The 24,420-nt window shown below is 42.6% G+C and overlaps 1 protein-coding gene and 1 long non-coding RNA gene across 3 annotated transcripts in view; one reads left to right on the forward strand and one right to left on the reverse strand.

Moving 5' to 3' along the window:
* LOC142051661 (uncharacterized) lies at positions 1-14,141 on the reverse strand. 2 transcript variants are annotated; one of them, XR_012658578.1, is made up of 4 exons: positions 14,052-14,141; positions 7,058-7,133; positions 1,112-1,163; positions 1-68 (listed from the first exon to the last, which is right to left on the reverse strand). It is a non-coding gene; the product is annotated as an uncharacterized LOC142051661 (long non-coding RNA). The 2 variants fall into 2 exon arrangements; XR_012658577.1 differs by lacking the exon at positions 1-68 and having other exon boundaries at positions 1,075-1,163.
* Positions 13,739-24,420, forward strand: part of DBX2 (developing brain homeobox 2) — a 22,689-nt gene continuing 12,007 nt past the window's right edge. Inside the window, exon 1 of the mRNA XM_075080960.1 lies at positions 13,739-14,163. Coding sequence (XP_074937061.1) covers positions 13,827-14,163 — 337 coding nt within the window. The 5' untranslated portion in view covers positions 13,739-13,826. The remainder of the gene's footprint in view (positions 14,164-24,420) is intronic.

Raw genomic sequence — 24,420 nt, forward strand, 5'->3', positions numbered from 1 at the left:
CCTGGCTAGATTACAATCTGCCTTAATTGAGTAATTGATCACATCCATTTGACTTCTCTTTCAATGACCTGAGAAGTGGGGTTAAACAGGGGTTACTGGGTGCAGTAATGTGCTTATAGATGGTTAATGCAGAATCAAAGTTTATGTACATAGGACAGACAGACTGACAAACAGTCATAGGTTAAATAACACATGGTAAACATGTCAGAGGGCAATTACATCTCTTTGTAACCTTAGGGTATCCCCTAAACAAGTTCTCCCTGTTGGCCCAGTGTCTCAGTTAACTGATCTCCTCCCAAATACATGCCACCTAGGTATGATTTATTATATTAAAAAACCACAAAACACAAAAATTGTTTCAGTAATTATTTGGAAAGATAACTGGGAAACATAAACAGATATGCACTAGTCAGCATGGATGTATAAAGGGAAAACTGTTTAACAAACATGATTAACTTCTTCATGGGAAAGACAATAAAAACTGACAGGTGTGAAGTAGGAGACACCCGAAGCTGACTACATAGAGGCCTTTTGATTTAGAATCACATAGAAGATTGATATGTAACATCATCAAATGCAGTATTGATGGTGACATTTTACACTGGGGAAAAATGGTTCCTTAAATGAAATAAGAGAGCTGTATTAAACAGATATAAATTGAGGAACGTCATAAGAATTGTAATTAGGTACAGCATTTTTTCCAGTAATATATAAACACTCTGTAACAGATGCGCCTTCGTGCAAAGCAGAAGAAAATTTGTAAGGCTGAATTTTAGTAAAGAGAAAGAAAATGAATGGTTGAAAGTATTGGAAAAGATAGATATTTTAAGGTAATGAATCTGAGATCATATTTATTTTCAAAATTTATTCTTGCATTTCTGTGAAAATAATCAGAAAAAGGTTTTAGGAGTAATAACAGAAATTCAAATACATCGCTTGATACTTGTAAAAATCTGGGAAAGGAAATAACTTCTTTTCTACTTGTTTGCTTGGAGAGCAAAATGTAAATGAACATCTACAGCTTGGTATGCTAATTTGGCGGCACATTAAAAGCAGACAAGTGAAGAATGTAAAAGACACTGAGTGCAGGTAATAACAGAGCGTAGCTCACATCTGAGGAACTTCTATTCTTTTCATAGAACAACAATTCTTTTCATGCCGACCTGTAAGGTATGAAAGGAAGAAAAAGAGGATTTCTTATATGCAATCCTGTATTTTCACCAGAGCACAGTTTTATGCATACAGCCTCGCACACCATGATACTCTGACTCCCATCACTCTTAAAATATTTAAGGTATAACCTTAATCTTAAGTGAAAGCTTAACAGTATTAACACATGCTTGAAATAGCATTCTGTGTCAGGAAAAAGCCATCAGTAAACCAAGACAATGAACACTGTTCTAATGTGAAAAGAAGTATTCCTAAAATAGATAATGATCTTTTCACTAATTTTGACTTAGGAATTTTCTAAGTCAAATGCCCAAATTAGGTAAGACCCAAAGCAAAGGTGAGACAGAACTTTCATTTTTATATTTGACTTCATAAACATTGAGTAAGTCTGTGGTTTGGATGAAAAATACTATTGCTGGTTCATACTGCTTATAAAATAGTTAATTTCCAAAGACATAAGTACCCTCCTACCAACTATCATCATCCTAGCTACAATTAGCTCCAACAAAAACCCTTGGAAATTTTAATTATATGCTTTCAATCAGACCTTTATCAATCAAAAAAGGTTATTATATAACCTTTGAAGTATGATTACAGGCCGCTGTGTCTATGGCATTGGCCCAATCGGACTTCTTGCCAGCTTTCGGGCAACCACAAAACTTGTATTTTCAACAGTTAAATCCCCCATGGGCTCCAACTACTCCCACAGCCCAAGGGAATCAGTCACCCTCCAAGGCAGAGGTCAGCACCCCAGTGCCTATCCCATGCCTAAGCCTTCACGGGAACCCACACCTAGGTTTGGTTTTACTGACATCCCTGGAAGGGCCTGCTTTGTTCAGCAGAATCTGGGTGTGCATAATGGATGGAAAACCTTAAGACTAAATACAGTAATTAGGGCCTCTTTTTAGCCAAAATACTTTCAGTGACAAAGATGCTACCCATTTTTTATGCTTTAGCCAGGTGTACAGCTAGGGAGCCTTGGGCCAGCCGATGCAAAACCTAGAAGCAATCCTGCAGCAGAACACAAGGACTTATGCCCCACAGACCTCCTAGTCCTTGCTGTGCTCAGCTTAAGTGCCATGGCCTGTGATATACGAAATAAAAACAGCAGTATTTTGGTCTAAAAAGGGTATCTGCAAAAATAGAAGCTTACAATTTTTACCCAGAAGATGCCTAAATACAGAACGACTTGAGGTTTTGTGGATCCTAGTCTTATCCCAGTATAAGGAACCATAAGTAAGGGCCATATAGGTTCTCCAGAAAGATCTAGGAATATTCTTTCTTCACCACCTTCTCTCAGCACAGGCAGCTCTCTCTTGAGGTCCAATATACACTGTAAAAGCCTATTACATGAACAATTCCCAATCACAACATTATTAAAAATTGGTTTGATGTTGCAGCTTAGTTTACACAGACCTCCACCAGGAACTTTGCTCCTGAAAACTAGAATCGGCTCATAGGGTAATTCAGGCTGGAAAGACCTCAGGAGGTCACTAATCCAACGCCTTGCTCAAAGTAGGGTCACTTCTGAGCTCAGACCAGGTTGCTCAGGGCTTTATCCAGCTGGGTCTTGAAAACATCCAGGGATGAAGACTGCACAGCCTCTCTGGGCAGCCTCTTCCACTGCCCAGTCCTCATGGGAAAAAAGTTTTTCCTTTTATTCAGTCTGAATCCCTCTTGTTTCCATTTATGCCTGTTGCCTCTTGTTCTCTCTCCATGCTCTGCTGTGAAGAGCCTGAATCTATCTCCTTGCTAACCTCCCCACAGGTACTGGGGGGCTGTTTGTTGCCCCCTGAAGCTGTGTCTGTTTCAGGCTGAACAAGCCCAGCTCCTTCAGTTTCTCCTCACTGGGCAAGTGCTCCAGCCCCCAATCAGCTTGAGGGCCTCTGCTGAACTCACTCCAGTTTGTCAATCTCTTTCTTGCACCAGTGGGCTCAAAATTGGATGCAGTATCTAGATGTGGTTGAACAAGCGCTGAGAAATGGGGAACGATCGCTTCCCCCAGTCCAGAGGCTGCATCCCTGCTCATACCTGAGGCAGCTGGCTGCCTGCACTGCCAGGGCACACAGCTGCCTGCCAGGCCCCCAGGGCCTGCCCCTCCCCAGCCTGGGCTGCTGCAGGGGTGCTGCCTTCCTGGGGACAGCACTTTGCCTTTGTCCGTGCTGAATCCCAAAAGATCCCCTTAGTTCTTGTGGTTCCCCTGCGTGTCCTTTTTGGGGATGGGTGCAACATTTGCCTTTCTCCAGTTGTTAGGGACCTCTAAGTCTCTAGGACCTTCCAAAGATCACAGATAATAGAGAATCATGTTTTATACATGAGGACACAGTTAAATATTTTTTTCTCCTATTTTTTACATAAAAAAAAAAATTTAACAATGTTAGGGAGACATCAATTCGCTCAGAGACCTCAAACGCAGTGGGTGAAATCTTGGCTCCCTGGCAGCCTCTGGCAAAGCTCCCGTTGCATCCAGGGGAAATATAACGGTATTCATAGTTCAGCTAGGACTCGGGTTTCCTTGCTCTGAAGCTGCATTTGTCAAAGTAATCAAAAGCAACTTTTAATTTTTGAAATGTACCTGTGTTTGCTCTAAGCATGACTCAATGTCCCAGACAATGAAAGACTAACTTTTTAGTGTACATTAGATCAGATATTGAATATGAAAATTTCTGTAATTAATCTTGTTACAGGAAAAACAAAATATCTGCAAGGAGCTTCTAGCTGCTGTACAAAGCTAGGAGGGCTAGTACTGCTGTACTATAAATGAGTATCTGTGCTTTATATATCTCTGCTATTTTGCGTTATTTTAATTGCAAGAACTGAGGAAATTTTTGGAAGAGGTTAAATTGATGCAACGGGTCATTTTTACTAGTTAATCTAGTAACTATGCAGGTTTTATTGCTGCGGGAATGCTTGGCCTAAGCTTATTTATTTTACTTCGTCTAAATCTAAAAGTTACTTTATCTGAAATTGTCTTTCTACCTGACAATCAAAGAAATTGTGGGTTCCTGTAGGGATTAAGTCAGGAAGCAGTTTTTAACAGCAACAAATTGAAACGTTTGCACAAGGAAGTGTTGCTTTTATAAGTGATGGGAAACTTCAAATTTGATTACAAGCAACCTTTGGCTTCCTATCTGTTCAACAATAGGCCATGTTGTTAAGGGCAATTTCCATGCACAGCATGTGGGTCCCATTTTTTCATCCTTAGACATGGTTGTTTACTGTTCAGAACTGTTTATGCATTTTAATCAGGCTTATTCAGCAGTCCTTAATAAATCACCACTAAGTGAATGTACCAAAACAAGAACTATTATGCAGGATTTGTTCCCCTTATGCAGTATTTGCTGCCCTCAGGTTCCACTGGATATAAAAATAAAGAGTAAATGGGTAATTGAGTCAAAAGAATAATTATGAGACATATGATTTTAATGCCTTTTGCTGAGCCGTTGCCTTCAGCAACTTCCGCTAGCTACAGGAGCCTGCCTTTAAATTCAGCCTGGGCCAGAATGACTTAACAATTGGAACCTGCCTTCAGCTCATGGCACTGGAAGGCTTTTTGATGGGATGAAGCTGACAGCCCAGTTCCTGCCTGGCAGACGTTCACATGAGACAAGGCTGAAGTCATATAGATAAGCGCTTAAACATTTAGGTACCTTGGGCTTTGGAAACAACAGTGGAGAGCACTGTTGGTAAGAAGTTGGTACACAGAAGTAAATGCATCGTTTCTGTTATTCATATGAGGAACCAGCTGAAAATTTTTTTTTCCATAGTCTGGTAAACAAAAAATTTCCAGAGGAATTTTAATAAATGCTAATGGTTTTCTGTGATAGCTCTAGTTTATTAAAATAAAGAATTTCCAGAAATGAAGTTATTTAATTTTAAATAAACTATGAAATTGATTTAAACTGTAAAGTGTATTTAGTCTTAAAAGGTTTTTCCAATCCTGCTTTTACTGGATTTTACTGGATTACTATCTCTTCCTGTGATAAACAGGGGAATTTGACAGACCTATAGATCATGTGCAGGAAAGATGTGACACACATGGCATAGTGCCCTATACATCTCAAAGAGGACACGTCATGTATCTGGGAAAAACAAAAAGTAAAACGCAACACCAAAAAGGCATGTACCACACAGGGCAGATTTTCCCAGAAACTACTACTGGGAAAACTACACAAAATATAATTTTGGAGATTATTTAGCAGGATCCTTGCCTCAGTCTCACAGTTTGCCCCACTGAAGCCACTAGGAGAAATTAGGGTGGGTAGGTTTGAGCTCTATTCTCTTTGCTTGCAGAAATCCTGCTTTCCTTTGGGTCAGGGTGCTCGGTCAGGCTGCCTGGTCCCTATGCTGCTTGTTGCAATAAAAGCTTTGTCCGGTAGCCAGCAGCCACACAAGATTCCCCACCTACTCTCCTGCTGGACCATAACCCCTACTGCAGTTTTGCAGACCTTTTCTTCTCTCCTCCCGCCTCCCAAATTGTGAAGCATTCACGCTTGTTTCCTAAGAAGCAGGATATTTGGGGGTTTTGCTTCGATCTGTTATTGTTTACCATGATAATGAAAGGTTCCTTTGTGAGCAGAAAAATTGCCACAACACAACAAAGCTCTGATAGCTAAACAGTGAGATTTCCTTGGGAAATTATAAGGCCTAGTTCTCCAAAAGCCTAACTAATATGAATGGCCATCTTGACTTTAGTGGTGCTCAGCTACCATGATCAGCATGCATGTAACCTTTCAGTTCGTTGGATCAGGTAGGCTCAAACCTTTCAAGAATACCACACTGAAATACTACTATTTTCTTCAGTAACACCTTGGCTAGACCTACACAAAAGATGGTCCCTGAATTGTGCAGGCAAAGTGCTCAATTACTAATATCAAACTGGCAGTTGCACCATTCTTCCTGTGAAAAGAGATTACAGTCATTCCTCCTGCAGAAAGAGAAAAGATGGTGTCCTTGGATAAAAGAATGGCTATGTTCAACAACAATGCTGGTTTATGTAATTATTTGTTATTCAGCAAAACGTAGCCAAACCTCTATTTCTTGTGCACTATTTGCAAATATGTTGTAAAAAGCATGTCCAGCTCAGTCCACATTGTTCTATTTGCTCTGAATTTAGATTTCTTTTTTGTTATTCCAGTAACAGCCTTGCTTCTCTTGGTGAAAAAGAAAGAAAATCTCCACGATGTTATGATGGTGCGCAGTGAAAGGAACTGCCACAGGAAACCAGTCCAGTACTTTCTATGCCGTGTTACCTGAGAAGGACTCTTGCTTGACTAATGGACCACGCAATTGTATTGTAAATGCTGGGTTGAGACCTAGCTGTCAAGATTTTACTTCTTTCACAACTGCAGAAGCTATTTGTGTTTTTCTTTGCCTTGAAATTTCATTATACTACCTAACACTCCAGTTATTAAGTGCCAGAATCATCCAAGTCAGCCATTTGGGACCTAAAGAAATTGTGAACCTTCACCTCTGAGGGTAAAATGCTTCTGAATGCAGTAACCCACCTCGCATGCTCCCCTGCATTATGTTACAAAGTTTAAAAGAAATTAGTTAGGTTGATAACAGGGAAAATATTCTCTTTTTCATACCCCCCCCCCCCACTTCCTCAATTCTCTGCTATTATTTTGGAAACAATTATTTCTCATGTCTAAGGAAAAAGGTTTTAAAAAATTACTGAATTTGTTCTTTTCAAAGTAAGCATGAGGAGGGTATGCATCCTCTGATAATATGCTGGTGACTAATTTGTCTTTTAATAGCATTATCTGCATGTGAGGTATTGTAGGGCCCTCCTAAGTACAGTAAAGAAACTAGTACATTAATTGAAACATATGACGAAATACAAGAAGACTGTCCGTCTGCCCCAGTTATTTTGAGACAGACTCACCCATGCTGGAGCAGTGCAGCAGCGTGCTGTAGCCTCTCACCTGAAGATGTTAAAGCTTTGGAAACTGTGGCAGCAGCTGTAAAATAGGAAATAGGGGGAAGATGGACCATGGGCAAGAACAGGCAGAGGAAGCCTCCTGCAAAGGGAGGGGAAATAAAGAAAATTGTGACCCTTTCATCTTCCTTAAACTACTTAAATCTATAAATTGTTACAAGGACATTTAATAATTTAGTCTTTTGCTAAAAATACAGCCTGAAACTATGATCTGAGAGGATCACAGTGCTCCGACCGCAGAAATAGCTGGTACTTTTCGGCACCACATGGATTTCAGCTGGTCAATCCAATATTGAGAAACATTCCTTAAAACAAGTACACAAGTCTAACACCATCACTTCCCCAAGAGGACAAAGGTACACAATAGAAGTTGTGTGAAGTATCCAAGACATCCAGAACACCCTGCTCTGTTTTTCATATCACCAGATGCCTGAAGTTATCAACACTACCGTAAATCATACCAAGGTATAGAAGATGATGCTGGACAGACTATTGGACAAGCTCTGTATTTCACATCAGCGGAGTTGTAAATACGATTTATTCTTAGAAATATAAGTCATCTTCTAAGAAATCACTGTATGCTTTATATACTGCCTTCTGATTCCTTTGTATCAGAGCAGGAGCAGTAGATCCTGCTACTGTGTAATTAAATGTGAATTACAAGTTCCATTATATAAGCTCTCTTTCACACACTCCACTTTATTCCCGGTATGTCACAGAGGTGAAAAAAACCCCTCCACACTATGAAAATGAAATTTCCAAGTAAAATCCTGTAGCACTGAAGTTTCCTGTGTTGTGGTTTCTGCAGGAAGAAGCCTAGTTTTAAAAGCTTGAGTCACACCCACAAAGCTAGCTTTCAACATGTGTTGAAATCATGCACGTAAGTCATGCTGCAGTAAGAATTTGTGCACATCTGCAACATAACTTGACAGGGAATCAACTTCTTTCACACTTCAACATTTCACTTCTGTGTATTTTTTTGCAACTTGCTGAGATCTAATGCCAAGCCAGATTTGGCGGAAATGACTTCAGTCATTTGAAACTGAGCTCTTGAAGCTTTTTATGGAACTGGATTGAAAGAATGCTAATTCCATCTGTGTTTGTTCAGAATGATGGTGATTCCTAAGCACAGCAGAGTTTCCTGGTGAATGGTTAAGTTCAGCCGGGAGCGCTGTGAAATGCTTTAGCTAAATCTAGACTTCTGAAAAGCCCAACTAACCTGGCAAAGTTTATATTGCTTTCAGGATGTCAAGATTGAAAAAAAAACCAAACCACAAACCAGCAGGAGGTAGGAAGAGAAGTGTCAAAGCAAACTGCTTTCTCAGAAATCAAAATGGCAACAACAGGGTGCCCCCAGTCTTCTAATGTTGTGGGCTGGATGCCAGTTTTGCTCCTCCCTCATAAGGCAGCTGGCAAGGTTTGGGAGGTTTGCAAGTGGCTTGTGCGGGCAGCTACAGCCCACCCAGGCTCTCCTTGAGGCTGCCCCGTGCTGCTGCATGCAACTTCTGGCCAAATCTAATTTTCCTCTCCTTCCACACCTTGCCCTTTCCTGGAAAGAGATACCAAAGGCTTCCCCAGGCTGCCTGCAGGAGACCCAATCATAAAGTGGTGTAGGCTAACACCTGTCCAGCAAGTCTGCACAGTGCAAGTCACCACATTTTTTTTTGGTGCAGGCTACACTTAAGAAGCTAGCTTACAACAGGTTCTTGCCTCACGTCATGCAGGTGCCATACTTTTTATTTGAACTGTGCCCTAAGCTTCACGGTATGCAAAGCAGCAGGCGTAAGTCAGAATAGTTTGGGACGCTACAAGAACATAGAAATAAACTTAAGGTCAAAACTTAAATCCTTCCTGCAGAGCAGAAGATTTGTTCCTGGTTTGCTGAGTACCTGTGCTACTTGTATCTCTGCTGTTCTGTGGTGCCTCTGGGTCAGAGCTCACCAGAGTGGTTTGTACCCAGGTTAGCATAACCCCACAGTGAGTTGTTTTCTCAGGCCAGGACACTCAGCCTCCACATATATGATTATCCCCAAAATGTCAAGGGAGTGATTTTTGAGCGGGGAGGGGAAATTTAGAGTAAAATCTGCCTAAAACTCTACAGCAGCTCTGCACTGATGACATCACCCACCCTGAGCTTGCCAAGCTTGGTATTATTTTGAAGAACGTACTTTTGCAGACTGTTGTCTACCATGCTCAGGTTAGATGAAACAGTGTGGGACACCCACCTCCAGGACTGTGGAAAATACATTTAACTTAGAAAATGGCAGATAATTACGTTATCAGAAGTGCATTTTGATGACTAAGTCCAGGGCATTTTTTGCCAGAGGACTTCAGGATCAATCTCAAGAAGTCCATGTACACTCTGGTAGGATTTGTGTATTATTCTTTTGGCTAGAATATGTCATACCAAAGCTTACAAGCAGAAGAGTATGGAGAGTATGGCATTATTTTTGCTGGAAAAGCAAGTTGGAAATAATAAGTGAGGTCAAATAGATGTCTCTAAAGTGTCAAACACAGAATCCAATAAAATTACAACTGGGTAGAGCTGCCTTTAGCACACCTAAGCAAAGAGAGCATTAGGAAGGACCTGTATTCAATTACCTCATCTCTGTCTCCTGCAAGCGCGCATCTGTTTCTATATCAAGACTCCAGTTCTTGGCTCTATGGAATAAAATGTCAGTAATACAGTTTGAGCATCTCAGGCTGCCAAAGAAGGTTGTTTGGAAGTATGGAGGCAGACAGCTCGAACCACTTGACGTCTTCACGCCCAGAAACGGCAGGTATGCTGACGTTTTTGAGTATCTGATTTTAACAGAATGTAAAAAGCATTTAAATGACTAATTTATCTTCTTAAATCAATTTTAGGCATCTTATCCATGTTGACTGGAGATGCCTTTGGGAAAACTTTGGTCAGGAACAACATAGTGTGAATTTGCCCTGGGCTAGGTAGGACTTTTCTTCTATTTACATGCTTCTTTAGAATTACAAGGCTTTTCAGCTGCTGTTATCACAAGGTCCTCGAAAATACATCTTCTCCTGAGATACCTACTGGTTTCCAACATAGCCTATGCAGTAAAATAAAGGAGTGTCCCCATTATCCTTTTAATACCTTGGAGTAATTTACTGGAGTGCAGACCTAAACCTTAGCTCCTTAATCCTTAAGCAGCTGTCTTAGCCAGGGAGGTTCTCCTTGTCAAAAAGGGCTTGCAAGAAAATTAAATGTATATAAATCTGGTTAATAATGTAGATGCTGATTTAATCTGTTAGAGTGTAAAATAAAGAAATTAATAAAGAATTGTTTCTGTTATTTGGATTTTTGGATTTTGTTGCTGACTGCTGCAATTTATAACTGCCATATATTTGGCAGCTTTAGAAGTAGTAAGTAAAATGTCAACAAGTTAGTGAGAAATTACTGAAAAGTAAGTTAGGAGGAACATCTGACAGCTAATATGCATGCTTCCTGTTAAGCAATGGGAAGGCCTGTAAGAAAAGTTTGAACTAAAGGCAGGATTCGGCTTAACGTCAGTTGCTACAGGGAAGAAGCTGCAAGGGAGAGATACCCCAGCTCAACGAAGTAAATGCCATCTGAGAAAGGGCAGAGCTGATGCAGAAGAGCCATCATTAGGGAGACTTTGATTTAGTTGACCAGATCTTGTGCTTGGCATATTAAATAAATTGTCTGCTTTGGCAGCAAGACTGTACGCATGAGCCTCAGTGGGGAAGGCATAACAGAGTGCTGAGCATTTCATATATGTTCCATGTACCACATTTTTTAAGCTCTGCAACCCGAGAAGTGAATCTTCATGTTTTCCAATCACCTGATGCAAGCCAAGATAGCCAGTTAAGGCAAACTTTCTTCTCTAGTCTGGTTAAGGTAAATTAAATAATTAGCAAAATCTAAATACAAGGTAAGTACCTTCCAAGTTTGCAGAAACAAAGAAATGAGAATTCACCATGTGAATACCATCTCTACTTACTGTACGTATCCAGGTAATACACACGCAATGTCTTTCCAGGTCCTTGGCTAAGGATCTGTTTGTCACATGTTTCCAGACTGCATTCACTGGAAAGGATCTGGGTTTAGGAATGCCACTTATTTTTACACTCAAATCAGTTCATACTCCAGATCTGACCAAGGAACCTATGCTTTCTTGTACTGTGCTCTCCAGCTTTTGACAGGTAACATCTTTTGGGCCCGACTGTATCCGATTATCAGATGCCCAGAGGATAACAGAATTTGCTAGCTACAGCCGTGTGTCCCAGAGACAAAGCATTCAGAGGCTGCCCTGGTTTAATGAGTTCATTCAGCTATTCTACTCTACCACTCTTAAGCTCACACAACTGGCTATAAGTCTGCACTGGGAATCTCTTGAAAAATAGTATTTTCTTACTGTTTTATTTAAAACCTGGATGAGTTCTCCAATCTGGTTCACGGTGCTTTGTTGATACAGCTATGAGAGCAGATCCAGAATATGAGTGAGAGGCCACTAATAGATAAAAACAGGAGTGGGGAAGAGAACTGCTTAAAAACACATTGCAATGAATGGGTTGAACCCTGGAAATACAGATGAAACCTGACATTAATTGTTAGCCCATCATGTGGCAACCAATCACTCTCTTCCATGCAGCAAACTGTCAGATGCTACATGTGCTGGGCTTACATTTCACAGAAATGTGTAACTTGTTTATGAAACTTTATTGAACTACACAGCTGAGATTTACACAATAATAGCCACTTTGGCATGAGAAACGGCTTGGAGGAAACCAAACCCCAAGCCTGTCTTTGAAGGTTACTGTCTTTGACAACCATCTTTTCCTTGGTGAATACCTTTTATTCACGCAGCACAGCTGGATGGACTAACTGCACTATCCCAAGTGTTGAATTATGGTTTTCAGTGTCTCAGGCCCTTGGGAACTCTCTGAGAACTTGGTCAGTGAAAGAAAAGACAGAATAAATCCTTAAGAATGAATAAATTTACGAGGGGTAACTGGAAAGGCAGCTACTTGCAATGCTCAAAAGCAGGTGCCCTCCTGGGAATACTCGCTTCTTTTTGTTAGAAACATGATAAATATAGATTTCTGCATCTTAATATTACAATGATTACCTTCAGATGTACTCTGGGATCCACCAGGCTAGATTCTGTCCTTTTCTATGGCAAGAGGCAACTCCAGTCTCAAAATGCTCACAGGTAAAAAATACTTGCATTAATATCTTGAGTTTACAAAAATTAAGGCCTTCAGATCTGTAAATTTAAGTGCTTAAGCTGTGAAAATCCTTTAAGCTGTGAACAGTTAGAGAATGGGAGCGTATCAGGGTGAAACAACCAGATACACTTGTCTTGGTCTTATTCTTCCTCTGCTGAAGACAGAAGGGTCAGACTACAGGGGCCCCTGGTGTGAAGTATCCTTATCAACTCTTTGGTTCCTGTTCACCACGGGTAACAACATCTTGGTGCCAACAGAGTAAGTGCCCAAACTCCAGCAGGACCAATCTACCCCAGGATGTGAAGGAAAGCTTGGGACGTCCGAGTGCTTGATTCACACCTCCCAAGGTATTCCTTAGTACCGTAGCACTTAAATCATCCCTCCCATCTGCTGTCTGAGGACACAGATGATTCTACTTCTCCAACTGGTTTTAGCTATGAACTACCCTGATGTCCAAGGGCTTATGCCCCTACTGCTATAGAGAAATAAGGGACATATCTCCTCCAAACAATTTTGCAGGGAATATCCCCAAGATGAGACTGGTGAACAGCTGCTTTGAAATAAGAGGATTTATCTGCAAAACAGGAAAATGCTTTCAGGTCTTTGGGAACAGCATCCAATTTTAACTTTCGGCATGTTTGAACTGGAAAATGAGACGTCTTTGCCACATTACATGGTTTGCAAGAAAATAAATAAGAATACATGCAAGGAAGTACGACAGAGCCATCCCTCCCAAAGGATGTTTATGCCAACAGAAAGCATCATCCCACACCTCGAGGAAAACATGATTAACAGCACTGTGCTGATCTTAATCAGATTTATTGAGACAAATGTTGAAAATCCAGCGTGTGTGTGTATTGGGGGGTAACAAAAGAAGGAAGAAAAAAAAAAGGCCAGATAAAAATGCCCAGAGGGAGTGAGCTAATGACTATCTTCCCATTACCTCATGGGATCATTAGGTCGACATGATCTCGCCGCGGCCAGCGCCGAAGCCACCTCCCCGCCGGGACGGAGGCCGGAGGCCTTTCCCTTCCCCTCCACACAGGTGCAGCCCCGCAGCGGGAGGCGCGGGCCCGCGGCCATGTCGGGAGGCGCCCTGAGGGGGCGCCCCCGGCCTCCCGACATGGCGGCGGGCCCGGGCGGGGGGGGGCGGGTAGCGCGGGGCAGGCGCCCCCGCGCCAGGAGTGCTCAGGTCTCCGCCCTACTCCCCTTCCCCCGGGGGGCTAGCCGGGCAAGGCGGCATTGTTGGCCGCGTCCATCACTCCCCGTCCCCGGCTGACATAATGAATGCGTTTGGACACACCTTCCAGCCCGGCGAAGAGGCGCGCCGCGTCTCCGCGGAGAGCCCCGCCGAGCTCTGCGCTCTGTCCCTCTCAGCCCTCGGGGAGGCGCCCCGCAAACCCGCCCGGCCCCATAGCCCGGCGCCCCGTCCCAGCCCAGTGAGGGGCCGCGGCGGCCGGGCTGGGCTGGGCCGGGCAGGGCAGAGCGAGGCGGGGTAAGAGCCCTCGCTATGCTGCCCAGCGCCCTGTACTGGGACCTGGTGGGCTCCTCCGCCCTCCTCAACCTGCCGGCGGCGCCGGGCTTCGGGAACCTGGGCAAAAGTTTCCTCATCGAGAACTTGCTGCGGGCCGGGGCGCCGCCGAGCCCTGCCCAGCTCCGTCCCCTCCCCGCCAGCCCCGTTCCTCTCAAGCTGTGCCCCTCGGCGGAACAAATCAGCCCCTCAGGGGGTCCCTACCCGACAAGATGGGCTTTTCAAGTGCTTAACCCCTCCGCGGCGGACGGCGGCCGCCTGCCAGCGAGGGCTCCGGCAGCGGAGAGAGGCGGCGTCTTCCCGCCGGCAGCCACAGGTGAGCGCCGTGCCCTTTCCTCGTCCCGCCGCCGGGGAGACGGGACAGCAGGGGCTCCACACGGCGGGGAGAGGGGCGGCCGCTCCCCTCAGGAGCCCGGCCGCAGGGGGACGCCGTACCCCGCTGGGTGCCGTGCTGCTGGCGGGGCTCCGGTGGAGGGTAGTGAGGGCAGCGGCTTTAAACTGCGCGGGCCGGCGCACCTGTGGGTGTGGGGGGCGCGGCAAAGCCTTGCCCTGGTAGCGACGAGTGCTTTTCACTGCCCTTCATCGCGGTTCTTTCGTGTCTCCTAGTTCTTCGCAGCCTGAGGAGATGGTAAAAGAGAGTTATCATGAACAGGTGCTCGGGGAAGGTCTGAAATTCCTAGTTTTGGGAGAAAGACGAGCGGTCCCGACCCCCTCGGTAGCGATAGCTCGGGAGGCAGCAGCCCCCGCCGCGGAGGGCAGAAGGGCGCGAGGGACCGGGCTCTTCCTAGCGAAAGGAAAATTAATTCAAGCAAAGCAGGCAATTTTCTGGAAGCTTTGACAAAACCAGGGGCGCAAAAAAAGAAAAAAATCTTTAAAGCTGTGTAGAAGGTGTTCGGTCGTGTGTCGAAGTCGAAGCCGTGGCTTTGCTGGGCGGCTGCCGCGGGGGGTGGCTGCGGTGCTCTGTCCGGCAGGCCCGCGGTAAGCTCTATCACTGAACTGGAGACGAATAGTTCTAGAAAAAAAGGTTTTGTTTCTTGGATGTGCCGATTTTCCTTGAAATATATTTTGCCTCGACATGAACAGCATTTTAAAGCAATTTTAGGAACGCGCGCTTTGTCAGTCGTGGAGTGGTTTGAAGTTGGATTCAAAGTTACTTAATAAAATTCTTTATTAGACTCACCATGTATATTGTATTTTGCCTTTCCGTTATAATATATCAATTTATTTCAGCCTTGTGTGTCGTCTTCAGAATTTTTGTACAGGACTGTGCAGTTTTAAATATACTTAAAAATAAGACAGAGAATCATATTTATTGAAGTAAGGCTTTAAAGTATGAAGCTAAAAGGCTTGTTTTAGAACCAGAATTAATAACAGTTGTTTTCTTTTCAAGCACAATTTTATTTTAGTTAAATCCTACAAACTGTTCTGCAAAATGCAAAACAGTTTCTGATCCTTTAGCATGATGTACTTTAAAGGTAGGCAGGAGAGAGTCGAAGAAGCATATGCTAACATTTCTGAGTATTCCAGACCTCAGCTGCTGTAAGTGTTATCTTAAGCATATCACTTATTTAAACATATTTATTTTAACTATAGGCCAGGCCAGGAAACGGGACAAGTATCATCTTTTTGGAATTAGGTACATATTCTTCCACTCCCCCCAAAAAAAGCTCCGGAGAAAATGCTACATTTGTCTGTACAGAGCACACGTAAAAGGGGAGATAGCAGATGGCCCAGCACTCATTGCTATAGGTAAACTTTTTCTAAGTATTACAGAAGTTCCTGAATGTTGAATTTTTCAAATGCTTGCTTCTAGGGTTAGTTCTTTGATTGGGCTGCAGTGGTACTCGTGAACCTGGCAAAGTTCTGTGTGGTGATTTGGAGTGCAATCCTACATTTCTTGTGATCCCACAGCTCTCAGGGATTTCAGAGGGAGCTTTGGGCAAAAGCACCTGGCACTTATATTTGAGCAGTGAGAAATAGTAGGTTTCCTCATGCATTATGCACTCAGAAAAAGTGTCTCCTGCGGATGTAGATGATGTACAACAAAGATGTATATATATTAACAGGGATCTGTTGATTCTGATGTGACTTAGATGTCTTAAAGTGATGAGAGCTCATAGGTGTCTGAACTTTCATAAATGTAAATTAGATTGGAACTGTCCTGCTGAGCCAGATTTTGTGGTTTCTAAGGAGCCTCTTTGCTCTAGTGCAGGCAAACGCTGGGGGAACTGTTCAGACTGGACACTTGCATTTGTGACTAAGGCTTGGGTGGTCAGGCAGCGTGTTATGTTTCTTGTTTATGCAGTGATGGGGCAAAAGAGTGTTTTGTCAGCATAAGAATTTTAGCCTTCAGGGACTAATGAAGGTATTTGAACTAGGGAATTTGTACTAGGTAGGGTTTTAAAATTTACTTATTTTTGTGAGTATTTGCTGATTTTTGTGAGTTTTTTGTGGAATAAATTCTCTTCCTATTTGGATCCCTCAAATCACATGGCATTTTGGAAAATCTTGGCCTAAGTCTTTAATAAGCCTATTGAACATGTTAAAGGAAAGGGTTTTTTTCTTTTAATCTTTCTGAACTAGCAAGTGCTTTATAGATCGTGCAGGGACTAGAAGTTCTCTGACAAACTAGCTTGGCATAATCCAGGATCTTTAAAATAATAATTCAAAAAGCTATAGAAAAGATGCTATTGAAATGCTGTTGAAAATACCAGATTTTTTTTAATCAGTAATTTGTATTGCTCATGTAGTCCCAAATTCTGGTGAAGTCACCAAATGTTCTCAGAAAGGAAGGAATATAAAAACACACCAGGGACTGAACTGAACAAGCCGAACCTTTTTACAGTTCCAAAACCAACAAGTATCCGCAGCACCTATCAAGGAAAGACATGAAGAAAGCACTCCATTTTAGGGTACCTTTTAACATGCCATGAAAGTGCTGAAGAATGACAATCCTGTGTTTGTTCTGTAAATTGGAAAACTCTTATCCATGGCTGCAAAGGAGACTGAGTGAGACGGCATTCTTGGTCTGTGACATCTGCTCATGGTAGTTTTTTCCCTTTGTAACTCCTCAGCAGCAGAGTTTTATGAGCAAGTTTCCATTTCCATGATTTACAGGCTTCAAAGGATTTAGTTTGACCATTTAAAGTGCTTATCTGCATGCGTATTTTGAGTTCTCCTCCAGAATCATCCTAAATGAAAAACTGAAAAAGTACTCTCAAAGTATCATACCATAAGATACATAACCTAGTGAGCGGGCTTGAAAGAAGTATATTTATGTTGTCTGTAAAATATTAAAATCATCACTTTCCATCACTGCACTGACTTAAAAAAATTAAATGTAATCAAATAATAGGTTTTTAAAATTAATTTAGTTTATTTTGACTTAAGAGTACCACCGCATGAACAAGCAGCATATTATATAAAACTTAAGAAGGAAAAGCAGAAGGAGCATTATTGCTAGATGATGGCAATAGATAGCTAGATGACTTGCCTTCTGCAACCATATGCCGATTTATACCAGCTTGGGATTCCTGCAGGGTTTCTGGCATCTTGCTCTGAAGCCCCAGTGCTGGTGATGACACACTGAACTGGGCTCACCAGCTCCAGCGGGTACGGTGAGCACTGTGTTTCTGTCTAGCTGAACTGAATTTCTCCTAATCTGCATGCTACGGGCCTGATTTCTCTCTTTTAAGATGTTTTGCCTTCACAATATAAATGCATAATGCTGTCTTCTGCTTTGTGAGGACTTTGCATACAGGGTGTGTTCGTAGCCCTGACAAAGTAAAGCAGTGCAAAATCTGATTCTGCTTTTTAAACACTGGGTGCCCAGACTGTGTTCTTCCTGGCTAATAACTTTTAAAATGCACTGTTGTAAAGCAGCGTTTTCCAGTGAAACATATTACAGCTATGCAGTTTATACTTGCACTGTCTCTTAAAGGATGCGGGAAACTCCAGATAAAAGTTCTGAGCAAACTAATAGACTTTTAAGTGTGGAGGAAGTCCTCAATTTCTGCTTGCTGATCTGGGATTTGGTCACTCTCCTTGTGTACCAGTCCTGTCATTATCTTCTGGATAAATTAGAAGACTTGACAGTTTTCCTCAGTGTTTTCTGACATAGGAAAATTGTCTGGAGGATGCTGAGGTGCAGTCTGTTGTAGCATAGGTGCTTTAAAGAGGTCCACTCCACGTCTTTCCTCATGATTTGGTTTCCAGAAGTATTGGCTGACACCAGGTCACAGTGACCTCCTTGAGAAATGCAAAGTTACTCTGCTATCTGAAATTATTTTCTGAAAGTCTCTGCTCTCCTCAAGTAATTTGCCCTGGAGGAGGATGACAGTACATGCTTTACAACCTGAATATGGTCATTAGTGGTATAATCATGAATGTGGTCGTATGTGGCAAGATTCTGGCTTTCTGCTTTAATCTTGGCATTTTGATAGATTAACAGAGAAAGGAAGCTGAGAAGTGCAATGAAACAAACAAATATAACGGTGAGATACTTCCATTGCAAAACTTGCTGAAATATTGAGCTTATGGGATTTTTGCCTAAAGCATCAGAATACAATAGAGCAGAATAAAGTACAGTACATATAACACAAAAGAAAGCAATTAGAACAGTGTATCATAAACATAAATTGAACTTAGAATAATTAACATCCATTCTGTGATATAGATGATGCTTTTCTTTCTGTAACATTTGAGTGCTTTACATTTTAATGGATTTATCATCGCACTGTGCCAGTGAGAGAGATTTCTACTGCATAGAGGAAGAGCTGGAGCAAAAGGAAATGAGGTGACTTGCCTAAGGCAATACAGGAAACTGGTAGCATTGCAGGGAAATAAAACCAAGCCTTCTTCTGCAGTCTAACTCTTTGGACCAGTGTCAGTATTTTCTCACTCAAGTGATGACAGCAATTCTGTCCTGCAACACTCTTACTTCAATCAATATGCCTTATTTCCCATTTTTAGTAAAATCTCTAGTGTTTCCTTATGACAACCAGGAGATATTTCAATTACTGAAATTAAGTGGTTTTTTTTCCTTCATTTTGGAGTCCCTCTTAGTGAATAAACGCTTATTAATTATTGATTTCAAACCAACTGGCAGCCAGAGTGTGTCCTTAAGTGACATGTAACACTAACTTTCAGTAAAATAAAAGGCAGGAAAGAGTCGAATGCTTTATCTCAGGTCCCTCTAGGCTTGTACTAGCCTCTGGAAAGTGCTACCCTGACTCAGGCAACCAGTTGACTAACAAATCTCAGGATTTTCCTGTTCTGTTGGTATTTTCTGGGGATAGAAAATTTCTTTAGGGTGGGGAGATGTATTTGGCCTCTTTTTTTTTTTTTTATGCCCTAATTGCCAGGAGCACTGAGACACCTTCATTTTTTCAAAAGTTTGTCTTTGGAGACAGAGAAGTTTCTGTAAGTATCAGAAATCACAGACTCTGTGCAGCATCTTTTTCTGCTTCCAGTTAACTTTGTGAGCCGTTTAATAGAATCATGTTGGGATGCCCAGCATACCTTAAAAGAGTGGCTGCAGAAATGGCTTTTAAAGGACAAATCTTTGTTCTCATTGTAAGGTTGCCAGAGCCAGACTAGCGCCAGCTACACTCCAACCCTGCCACCAGTCTGGCAGTCTGGGCTCAGCAGGGCATATGAGCATTGCTTGGGCAGTGCTCTTGCCTCTGGCAACTCTTGGTGTGCCGTCTCTGAGAAAGGAACAGGATCCTGAATTTGGTCCTGCCAGAAGATCTCAAAGCTGCACTAAGAGGACCAGTGGTGGGGGTTTGTAGAAAAGCAGTTCACCGAGGGGAAACTGTGGAGTCAGTCATGCCTTCAGTTAGCAAATTAATTTAGGTAAAATGTATTGCAGAATAAGCCAGTCTTCAAAAATCTTGTAGTATATTTTAATGTTTTTAGAAGACACATGAATGTGATAAGGATTAATCTCATCAGGCAAGTTCTCTACTTGAGTGCAGATTTCAGGTTTCACTGTACTGTGATTTCCCCTCCCCTCCCCCCCCAGCCCTTAACAAAGTGCCCTGAATTTTGGAAGGCAAGTTCTCTGCCTGCATTGCCCACTGACACTGTTATGCATTCTTGTATAATGCAGCTCTGCAAAACAAATCTTACTCTAATTTTTCTAAATGGTCAGTCATGACCCACAGCAGAACTGGGTAGGTCATTTTTTCAAAATGAAGACAAGTGCAGGTGTATAAAGCAGTAGGAGGCTGTTTCAAATGTCAGATATGTAGACCCTGATCCTTATAAAGTTAGACACCTAAATATTTTCACTAACGGGCTTTGTTTCTTTAAGGTGAGTCATCATGTTGGAGAATAAGTGGCCTTTGCTTTGTGCTGAAAAGCTTATGAAAGTTTCTCTTGAGAGGCTGCCTTTTTCTGAAGTTATACCACATAATTCTGTTGAAGTGTTTTGTATGTGTATTGAGGATTTTACCTCTTCTGCATGAATCTTGGACAATTTGGTGTTGTTAAAGTCCCCACCCCTGGAATATTGTGACTATGTGATTATCTTAGATTTCAACTTGAAAAAGTATTTCCCTGTTGAAATGTAAAAAGACTAAAAACTTCATTTGTTTTATAAAAAAGAATTCACTGTTTTTTATTTTTTCATTCTAACAATGTTTAACTGATCCTGAGATTTTTGTCTGGTTGGAGCTGGCAATACTGCAACAAGTAAAGATTGGTCCAGGCAGGAAATTTTAGCTAATCAGTGCATACCACTGCAAAAAATGGTGCATTTTGGCCTATGGTAAGATTTTTAATTAGGGCTGCAACAATGAAAAAACAGTGAATTGTCCTCTTGCAGCATATGACCCTAAATTTTGCCTTGCTTGAGGAAATTTTCTACACAAATTGTAATATGTTTAAAATCAAAGAAAACAACTTTAGTGCCTTTGTGGCTGAATTTTATAATTTTTTTACAGAGTCTTTATGGCTGTACAGAGGATTGTATTCTTTTGATGTTACCTATGAAGGATAGGAATGACATAGTAATTCAGCTTTTTAATAAAAAAATATATTTCTTGTGTAATCTATTTGTCTAAATACCTTGTCTAATCCATAGTCAATACAGAGACACGCCTCCAGAAGATGACACACCGTATCTTCTTAGACGTCTATTTTAAGGTGATGAATCATTATATAGAGCTACTTATCTTTTCTCATTAACTGCAAGGAGGCCCAGAGAAGGAGCTTAGGCAGCACACTGAATGTTTAGATGGAGAAGTGACAGTAATACCCCTTTTGACAAGAACTGGTAAACAGAAAGTGCCAGGGCACCCTAGCGCATGGGCATCTCCTTCAGGAGAAGGACAAAGCCAGAGGCAAGGCTGGTAAATCCACAGCTTTCCAGATCCTCATTTTTCTTCTCAATAGCAAGTCTGTGTACAAGCTGTGGAGAGGGTGGAAGCCACCTTTACTGCTGACACCAGGAGACCGGTGGAGTCTTTGGCAAATGGTGTGGGGTTTAAGGGTTGTCATGAAGGTGAAATCTGACTGTGAATTGTCACCAGCCTGAGGTGCTCATGTTTTCTCAGACGGAGAAAAACCAATCATACCTGTATAGCAAATCATGCCCTAATAATAAGGCACGTGAGTGATGTCTCTGAAAATTGACAGTGATTCACGTGATCTCAGCTAATCCACAGTGTGACTCTGTCAGCCACTACATTGCTATAGAGGTAAGGAAACAATGGTCACGCTGTTAGCACATTTCAGGTCCTTTTTGGTGTGACTATTCTGCTAATTGTTGAAAGCGCCACCGAGACCCAACATAAAAATGCAAGCCCACCTCTCACATACGCCTTTTGTATAGGATTTAAAAATATATCTATTTAGAACTTCAAAACACTTTCTAATGAACATTTGCCAATATTTTAAAACTGATCTGCGTATGCTGCTCTGGTCTGCCCTTTTGGCTTGACTTCCTTTGAGCATTCATGCAGTTGTGTTTTACAGGAATGAATGGGAAGAGAATAGACAGTCACTTTGGGAGCGCAGGAAAGCCAGCTCTGAGGGATGTTGTACTGTAGGCTCTTACAATAAGTTTTGCCAGGTCTGCATGTTGGTGGCTGCCTTTGGTGGCTTATGGCGGTGGCTGTTGCTTCCTTCTCATGGCCAGGGGCTCCCCTTCAGCTGGCTGAAATGCTGTGGGGGTGCATAACTGCTGCTGGAATGTTGCACTCTAAACACAGTGACTGCTGGGGACAGAGCCATGGTTCATTGTGAGGCCAGGGGCTTGTGGTTCGGGAGCAGAAACGGTGCCATATGCCTCAGCCGGACCACTAACCTGGCAGAGTGGCTGCAGGGAGCTCTTCATGACATGAAACTTTCCTGCAGCTTTGCAAAAACCTACTTTAATCATTGCCAAGAATGGATGTAGGTAAGAAATTGCAGTTTACTTGTGCCCATTTCATGGGCACAAACCATCCAAGGTTCTCAGATGAAATGGGATCATTTAACTAATATTATTTTTCATTTGCCTGCCAGGGCTGGAGTCTGGGCATCACTGTGGAAAGCAGTTCATGTGGACTTAGCAGTACTTGGAGAATTAAAGTGTTCATGCAGCTTGAGGTCTGTCTGTTCCCATGCTTACAGTTTCTTGTTAGCTGGCTCTAGGCAGCTTTCTGAATCGTTCTCTGGAGGTGTTTCAGTTCTCTTCACAGGTTTATACCACATTTTTATCAGTTAGGTTTAAAAATACCCAACAAACCAATGGCATGTGCAGTGAAGGAGGCCTGAATGGGTAATACCAGAAGTTTACCATCAGTTCACTTTTCCTCAGTAGCCATTTTTCCTTCACCCCTTCCCCCTTTCCTGCTGGCTAATGGTCTACACTATTTTCTGAGTAATTTCACAGCACTAGGATTAGGAAAAGCAAACAGTGTCTTTAATAGGAAGTAATTTTAAAATTACATATCCATTTGAACTGAATTGTACTTAGGAACCCTGCTCTCAAATTTGTGGATAGTTGGAAGGAAAATTTCTGGCCCCACTGCCAGCATGACTTTTTAGCATGGGAGGGCTTTTGAATTTAGAATATCTTCAGAGCTGGCAGTGTATTTTAAAATATCAGTATCTGAACTAATCTCTGAGTTTTAGCTCTAGGTGAGCTTGAGGTCCATTTGCATGTTTAGTATGGAACGAATCCTCCTGGGGGCCATCACAAATCAAATGAAGCACGTGATTGGGGAAAGCCAACATGGCTTCACTATGGGCAGATCGTGCTTTACAAACCTGGTGGCCTTCTATGACAAAGTGACATGGGGTGAGCAGTGGACATTGTCTACTTGGACTTCTCCAAGGCCTTTGATATGGTCCCCCACGGCCTCCTCCTGAAGAAATTAATGCGTTATGGCCTAGACAAGTGGTCTGTGCAGTGGGTGGGGAGCTGGCTGACAGGCCGCACCCAAAGGGTGGTGGTAAATAGCTCTTTTTCAAACTGGCAACCTGTCACTAGTGGGGTCCCACAGGGATCGATATTGGGCCCAATGTTATTCAATATCTTTATAAGTGATCTGGATAACAGCATCAAGTTTTACCTGATGAAGTTTGGAGATGACATCAAATTGAGTGATGAAGTAGACACTCAGAAGGGAGAGCTGCTCTGCAGGGAGATCTGGATAGGCTGGAAGAGTGGGCCAGCAAGAACCTTATGAATTTCAACAAGAAGTGTAAGGTCATGCACCTGGGAAAACATAATCTGGGAGTGCAGCACAGACTGGGATCCACCTAGCTGGGGAGCGGTTCTGTGGAAAGGGACCTGGGAGTCCTGGTGGACAGAAAGCTCAACGTGAGCGAACGTGTGCTGCTGCGGCCAAGAACACCAACAGGATGCTGGGTTGCATCAAAAAGGGTATCACCAGCAGAGAGAAATAAGTCATTATCCCACTCTACTCAGCGCTTGTAGGCCATACCTGGAGTACTGTGTACAGTTCTGGTCCCCGCTATACAAAAAAAGATGTGGACAGGCTGGAAGGGGTCCAGAGAAGGGCCACCAAGATGATCAGAGGACTGGGAAGCCTGCCATACGAGGCTGGGAGAGCTGGGTTTGTTCAGCCTTGAGAAAAGGAGGCTCAGAGGGGATCTCATCCCCATGTACCAGTACTTAAGGGGCAGCTACAAAGAAGATGGAGACTCCCTTTTTACACAGAGTCCCATGAAGAGGACAAGGGGGAGTGGACACAAGTTGCTCTTGGGGAGATTCCAATTGGACACCAGAGGAAAATTTTTCACAGTGAGGACAGTCACCCATTGGAATAATCTCCCCAGGGAAGTGGTTGACTCGGCCACATTGGACACCTTCAAGTCGTCTGAACAGGGTGCTGGGCCGTCTTGTCTAGACTGTGCTCTTCCGAGAAAGGTTGGACTAGGTGATCCCTGAGGTCCCTTCCAGCCTGGGATTCTGTATCATTTTATTGTCTGTTTGTAACATGCTTTTTATTCACAAAGCTGAACGTCAATGAGCATTACTACTAAAATTTTGCATGCAGCAAGAGTGCCAAAAGAATTTATCTTTTGTGAAAAAATAAAAATAAATTACTTGTTTTAG

Source organism: Phalacrocorax aristotelis, chromosome 1, assembly GCF_949628215.1.
Source record: "Phalacrocorax aristotelis chromosome 1, bGulAri2.1, whole genome shotgun sequence".
Classification (NCBI taxonomy): Eukaryota; Metazoa; Chordata; class Aves; order Suliformes; family Phalacrocoracidae; genus Phalacrocorax; species Phalacrocorax aristotelis.